Here is a 7,893-nt window from a genome sequence, read left to right as displayed (position 1 = left end):
TAAGCCCCAACCCAAGGCTGAGGTGTTGATAAGGCAGTGCCTAAAATAACTTTTATTTATCACTGCACACTTTCTCAAGTATTATAATTGACTCCTATGTGTGTATCACTAGCAAAGGAAGCACTGCATGGGGTGCACATTCAGGGGCATATTATTTTAATACCGGGGCCTAACTAAATAATACTATGTAGAAGTAAAGCAGCTATAATATGTATTGTGAAAATTTTGATTGGCCGTAAATATTATGTCAAACATTTGAACGACAAGATTTCAAAATATTTTTAGCAGGTCAAGCAGTACTACAAATGAGCCAAATTTCAACATCATGTGTAACATGAATAATTAAATGTTTTTGAGGATTCAGCTCAACGTGAACATACTATAGCTAGCCTAGCTACCTTACGGTCCAAACACTCAGAAGCAAGTAAACATATAAGGGAGTCTGCAGGCACGTTATGCATGGCTATAACCCAGGAAATTATCTGAAATTTCCTTCTCTGAAACTAAATGTGATAATGATTTCAGTATTATATTACTGTTTGATTGTTGCCTTAGGGTGACAGCTCTATTACGGTATCTTGATGTGTGGGGCCATAGAATATTATAGTACAGTTGCTATTGGTCAGTGACAACTTTAGGAGTATTTTTAATAAGGAGGGCTAAGTATCTTCATGTGCGTTTTGATATGGGCTATAGCTCCCTTGTCCTCTTTTCTATCACCCTTGGTATGTGCCTGTATTCATGATTCAAAACTCAAAGCATATAATCATAGTTATGCTCTATATTAGTGCATGGGCATGAAAAGAGTTCACTTTATTCATAGCTCTCAGTTGCGACTGTTTAATTAAGAACAAATGAAATATTCTATACAGAGTGTATTATGAGCAGTGGCAGGCTTTAGTAATCACAGCCAAAGCCCTGGTAATTTGGGCTCAACATGCATATATGTGTTAGTTTAAAGTGCTATAATGATAGCTGAAAGCCCTGGTAGCCCTGATAATATCAGCATAGTAAGTCCCCAGCAGATTACCGTCCTATTAGTTTGACCTCGCCTATTTGTAGAATCTTGGAATCCATCATTAAAGACAACATCCAAGATCATTTGATGACTAATAATGTGATACTTCCTCATCAGCATGGCTTTACTCCTGGAAGATCCTGTTCAACTCAACTGTTATTGGCCATGAACGATTGGACCAAAACGCTTGACGATGGCCATTCTGTTGACATCTTGTATTTTGATTTTGCTAAGGCATTTGATTCCGTCCCACACAACCGTTTAATTTCCAAGTTGCAAGGGTGTGGCATATCTGGCAAGCTGCTAGCATGGGTGAAGAATTTTCTTGTGGGAAGGAAGCAGAAAGTTGTACTGAACAGTCATGCATCAGATTGGTCAAGTGTCAGTAGTGGAGTGCCTCAAGGCTCTGTTTTGGACCCTATTTTGTTTAATATATATGTCAGCGACATGCCCTTAATAGTTAATAGTCCCATTTTTCAATTTGCAGATGACGTGAAGATGTTCAGAACTATCAGGACTGTGGACGACTTTTGCCAACTTCAACAAGATATAAATTTGCTTTTTGCATGGTCTAAGAAATGGCAACTGAAGTTCAACATTAGTAAGTGTAATTAGGTAAACCTCATGGATTTGGTGAATATGTAATTGATGGCACTACTATTACATCTTGTGATGTTGTAAGGGACTTGGGAATAATGATTGACAATCAGTTAAAGTTTCACGATCATACCACCACAGTTGCCAAGAAAGCTAACAGACTACTAGCAGTTATTCACAAGACATTTCAGAATTTCGACCATGCTACATTCATCAACTTGTATAAATCATATATCCACCCAGTGTTAGAGTATGGTAACATCATCTGGGGACCACAATACATTCTAGATCAAGAACAAATAGAGAAGATACAGAGAAGAGCCACAAAATTGGTCCAGGATCTTCAAAACTGCACATATAATGATCGCCTCACTGCTCTAAACTTACAATCACTTAAATACCGCAGACTGCGCGGAGATATGATAATGTTCTATCAGCTATTACACAGCCATTTCAGTCTAGATACATCAGATTTGTTTACTACAGCAACTTCATCAACAACTAGGGGTCACAATTACAAGTTATTTAAACCTCAAGCAACATCAAGAGTGAGATCTACTTTTTTCACTGTACGAGCCATCAATGACTGGAACAGTTTACCCAATCACATAGTTAATGCTCCCACACTTAATGATTTTAAAAATTTTCTTGACAGTGGCTGGTCTACTTTATTGTATGATTATTAATTAGTTAACTATTATTGTATATAAGTTTTTGCTATGTAGTTGCAAATTTGTTAAATTCTTTTTGTACAGATCAGGCTTTACAGGCTCCTTGAGCCTTCTTTACCTGTAATATACTAATACTAATACTAATAATCATGAAAGGCTCTGATTATAAGGCATGCATAGGTGATCATATAATTGATCACATGTAGTGCCAGTCACAAATTGCAAACGTCAATAATGAATTTATATCCATAAAGATCAGCATCACTACTATAGTTTAATTTTATACACAGGTTACAGCCATGTATAGCATGCCATATGTACATGTTTATGAGGATCTCCGACTGCATGCTTATCAAGAGTATAGTAAGCATAATTATGTAATTATCTTATAGTGATTGCTGTAATTTAACACTGCACAAAATCAGATTTATCACTGCACACTTTAGGTTTAACACCGCAAATTTGTGCAGTGTTAAGGCCTTATTTTAGGTCCTGTGAAGGCTGTGATAAGGAGTGTGCAAGTGTGGTTTAACTGGTAGAGCAGCTAAGCAAAACTGAAACATTGTTAACATTCATTTTTGATAAAAACACCAAACTTAGTGCTTGATTTGTACTATAGCTATTTTATATTAGATACGGGTGCCATTAAAATTACCAATCATATCACATTCCAAGAACCTGTAGCTAGGAGATAAAGCCAATAGAAAATGTATTTGGGAAGCCATATAAGTATTTAATAGTTTTAATAATACTGAAGTTTTTGCACCTGCATAGACAAGCAAGGGATGGTCATTTACAAAAGCTGATCAAGAGAGGTATCCATCCAGGTTATTAGGTTGCAATAAAAGCACAGAAAGTCAAGGTATGCGAAGCATAGATGTGCAATGTATTATTTCTATTGGATTCTGCCTGCACTACAGTATTTACACTGAAATATTGGCTCCATTAGAAGTGTTTAAAAATTACCATATTTTGAAAGATTTTCTGTAAACTTGAACTACATACATGCTATTTAAGTTGAAACAAAGATTTTGAATGCACTTGTGTGGTTTCTTGACCAGCTATTAATGAGTTTACAACCCAGTTTAAAAGTTTCCAAACATGCAATGATTTCGACATGGCACCATGCATACCTCAAATGATTTCAGTATTTCCTCAACTTCACAGAAAATTTAACTTGGTGCTCTTACGCCTAGCTTCTAGTGAATGATTTCATCAAAATTTGTTACTTAGTTGCTCTACTAATAAATGACATAGCACATAAAAAACAACACTAAGTCTACAGAATTGTTCCTGAGTATTCACTGCCACTATTGCTTAGTCTTATAGAAGACTGTTTTGCAAAATTTATGACAGGTTATACGTCTAGTTTCAGAGCAAGCCATTGGTGCACACTCTCTGCTCTCTATGAAGATGTTCATTGGCTTTTCTTAATAACTGTTTATGTGCTCAATGATATCATGCAAGGAGAATTTGTTTCTATGCCAAACAAACTTATGGAGTACTTGATTAATGTTGAAGAACAAACTTAGAGGAGATGACTTACATGCAGAATGCCATAGTGCAACATGAGAAGTTTATGTAAATATTATTTTTGTTGCATGTACGTGCTAGTATGTATGTGTATAGACAGTGTCAAGTGGAGAGAAACTATACATCAGTGCTGGTTTGTTGTTCTATCTTAGTCATCAAGTAACTAATAGTGTCACATGCTCCTGGCCAAGATTGTAGACTCTTATCAAAGAATCTGATTACCAGCAAGTGTGTTTATTGTGTTGTTGTGTAATATGTAGCCTTTGGTGGCAAATGCAGTGCAGAGATTCACAGAATTATATGCAATCAAACTGTGCTACAGTTTCAAAGAATAAGGTTCCAGTTATTTTGAACGCATGTGTACAGTACGTATAGTTTGAATATGTTTATTTACATTTGCTCATGTTAATGTGTTACTGTGCGTGGTACAGGTCAGTGTTTCTCTGTCCTCGGCTCTTGGTTACAGCACTACTACTGGGCAGTAGTTGGTATCATTTCTGATTGATATATCAGTGTCCAACTTGCAATGTGGTCATTAGATCAGGCAGTGTTGGAGTCTTCTACTAAGTAGAATTGCAAAGAATTACTGTTGTCATGGAGAGTGCACTATTGTGGTCAATGATGCACACATTTGTATCTACAGCCAAGCTCCTTTAGATCAACTCCCTGCAATGGTACAATGAAAATTAATGTGAAACTTAATCCTGTTGGCTAGTGATACAAGGAAGGGACTCAAGTTAGTATATGCATATTACAGTGTATGTGTTTAATGTTTTTATGAAAAGACATGACATGTAATAACACTTTGTGTCATTTGTACGTGTACGGCCATATGGACGTCTGGGTTGTCATGTGTACAAAGGCTTAATTAATTAATTTAAATGTGCAACTTATTTGTTAGTTGTATAAATGTGACCGCACCACAGTAAAAATTTAAATCTATTTTACAGTTGCTCGAGCCGTTGCAACAAAGACTGAAGTTTTTCTTGCAAAAGATTTTCACTCAAGACACTCAAAATAGAATCAGGAGTCAAGAATGAATTGTTATCTATCATAGAATTTTTTTGTGGAGTTTGGCTAGTGTTGAAAGCCTCACTTGTACATAACTTCATAATATTAACTTCATAATATTCTTTCGGCCAATCTTAGTGTCTCTATTTGAAGTGTTTGATGCATTTTCAAACTGTCAAGATATAAAGGTGGTTATATTAAAACTATTCTCCATCATTGTTGAAAACTACATCATTTATTTATTATTTATTAAAGCTTTACAGCACAAGTGCTGAAGGTCTGTAGGACACCTGGTCCTACAGCCTGCTCAAAGATACTAGATACAAAGACAGTAGTTACATAAGGTGTGTTTGAAAAGTTGAAAAAATCCATGACTGGACCTAGGTAGCCTCGAACCTGCAACCATCTGATTTACGCTCGAACGCTTACAGGAGTCTACCAGGTGGTCAGGATGCTTTCTCCTTGTTATTTTCATGTAATTATATCCATAGGAATTCTAGAGAGTGACTCATTATCTCTAAGTACCCCAAGTAGAACCAAATGGACACTAGTTAATTTATTAAAGCTTTACAGCACAAGTGCTGAAGGTCTGTAGAACACCTGGTCCTACAGCCTGCTCAAAGGCACTAGATACAAAGACAGTAGTTAGATAACATCACTTTTCCAAATGAGGGATATGGTATAAATATGCATGGGTGTTGTTGACAAGCATATACGTGTATGCAAATGTTTGCATCTTCAGGTGGATATAGTAGCTATTTGTATCAAGTAAAGTGTAGTACCAACCGGTTTGAAAAGAACACTATTATTGATGAGGTGCACTGTTAGGACTTAACACTATGTTTGTAACTACTCATCAATCAAACAGCAAAATAATTTTTGATGAACCAAGTATGTATGTTTATGCAACTGCGTAATAAATGATTGTTAGAGCTATACATATATCATCTACTGCATGCACAATGTTAAGCATACACTAATACTGTATATTAAAACTGGCATACTGTAGATGTTTTACCACAATTATTGTTGCTCACTGTAATTGTATGTATCAGTGAGTAGTTGCTTGTTTGTGTTTGTGCGTAATACTCCTAATGGAGTTGATGTGGTTTGTATGGGCTGAGTTTTGTGATTCCTCTGATGAACAATGAATTACTTAAGGTTAGCACATTGGTACGTAAAGTATAGTGCTATATGTATGTAGCTACCACATCTTAAATCATTGAGAAATGTGGAAATATACAGTGTAAGTGAGACACAGTAGCCACAAGCCATACATAAATAACACATGTGGCTTATGTATTTAGTGGAGAATTTATCAAACTTTAAATATATACTGGTGTATTTTTAAAATTTCAAGGATGCGTGTGCTAAAGTTGGTGAATTATACAAGAGACATGATAGTATGTATAACAATGTTGAAAAGCCATACTTAGTTCAGTGCAACAGTAGGGTTTTCCACATAGCTATATTGTAATACTGACATGACAGAGCAAGGTCAGTGTCGATTTGTGATAACTAGTGCATGGTGGCTTCCCTACATTTGTAACAGATACTTCCACAGTGACTGGATTACAGAGGTGTTTCTCATAATGTTCTTTTGTAACGCTGTGTAACTGGCTGACAGCTGAAAGTGAAGTGCAAATTACTTTTTCAGTAATTGATACTTGGGACGTTTGTTCAAATGAAAACATTAAGTATGGCACCATTCTTTCTTTTGATGTGGTATACGCTGATTCACCAGTCATAATTATGTTATATACAAAAAAAGCATGTAGAAAGAAAATAGAAATTTTCAGTTTGATTAAGGATCATAGAAAAACAGTAGGGAAACAAGGGAGGCTCCCTACGCTTGCAGATATTCATCAGTACTTCAGTCTATACCCATGACTGAATTAGGAATTAAATGTCCATTAATATATATGTACAGGTGTAGGCGACCTCCTCATTTACTACCTTTTATGGCTATGATCCTTAATCACACTTAAAATTCCTATTATTAAAGACACTCCATGGTATTTTTAGTGGTGGAATTTTTATGAGCACGTTTTTCTTTGAACCCATGCTACTGCAACTTTACTAACAAGCAGTACTCATTTCATTTGCTGAAATCAACACTTGTTATGTGTTTTACTCTAATTTTCTCAATTACTACATGTACATTATATCAAGAGTTAGGTAGGGAGGGATTAATATCTGTATGTGTGTAGGAAATGATTGTGTTTGTATCTTTTAACTAAGCTGTGGAACCTTTCTTAAAAAATTTATGCAATATAGAAATTGTGAACACTTATTTGCAGCCTCAGTAATTAATTTGTGGGTAGCCCTCAATCACATTGTCCTCAGGTCTATAGAAACCTTGTCAGTGTGTTTTAATTATAAGTTGTTTTTTTTATCAAGGTACCTCCACTGTTTACCAGGTAAGTGGCTTGTTTCAAAACCCACTTGGTTGCTAGGTTAGGTGATAACACATTTTTACAGCACAGGAAAGTGACCATGAATGTCCTGTAATGACATTCCCACTAGCACTAACTGAACACAATAATAGCATTGAAGTCATTTACTCTGCATATTTAGCATATAGTTACAGATATTTCTGAGATACAAACAGTAGTGTGAACTAGACTGCACATGAGAGAAGTTCCATGCACTGTAGTGCAAAATGCAGAATACTGTAATAAGCTGCTTTCTCCATTTCCTGGTCTTTGTGAACAATTGTATACATTTGTCAAGTTTTACTTGTGAAATGCATGCGGAACAGTTGGTCCATTCAGCTCTTGACTTGTATCAAGCTGTGTTCCACCTTGTGCATGAAGACTGGCACTGTTGAGTAAGTTCTAAGATATATTTTATTATTTAATTTAGTATAATATTTATAATTATACAAGTTCATCTCAAAATTGAGTAAGTAGGCAGTAGCATCACTAGCTTCTCACTGCTGTTCTCAAGCAGATACACTTCAAGTACTGTACATCAGAGAAAGCCTTCAAGATTATCTGAAAGTATGAAGAGATTATCCTGTTGTCCTTCAAGATTATCTGATTGTCCCCATCCATATAATAT

The 7,893-nt window shown here is 35.7% G+C and overlaps 1 protein-coding gene across 1 annotated transcript; it reads left to right on the top strand.

Annotated features, from left to right (window-relative positions):
* The first annotated feature begins 1,105 nt into the window (after window positions 1–1,105).
* LOC136264980 (uncharacterized) lies at window positions 1,106–4,304 on the top strand. The gene is made up of 4 exons (XM_066059743.1): window positions 1,106–1,619; window positions 1,757–2,163; window positions 3,916–3,978; window positions 4,251–4,304. Exons 1-4 carry the CDS (start codon window positions 1,106–1,108, stop codon window positions 4,302–4,304), a joined length of 1,038 nt encoding a protein of 345 aa, XP_065915815.1.
* The last annotated feature ends 3,589 nt before the right edge of the window (window positions 4,305–7,893 follow it).

Source organism: Dysidea avara, chromosome 8 (genome assembly GCF_963678975.1).
Source record: "Dysidea avara chromosome 8, odDysAvar1.4, whole genome shotgun sequence".
Taxonomy (NCBI): domain Eukaryota; kingdom Metazoa; phylum Porifera; class Demospongiae; order Dictyoceratida; family Dysideidae; genus Dysidea; species Dysidea avara.
This window is presented reverse-complemented; position numbering and strand designations above follow the sequence as displayed.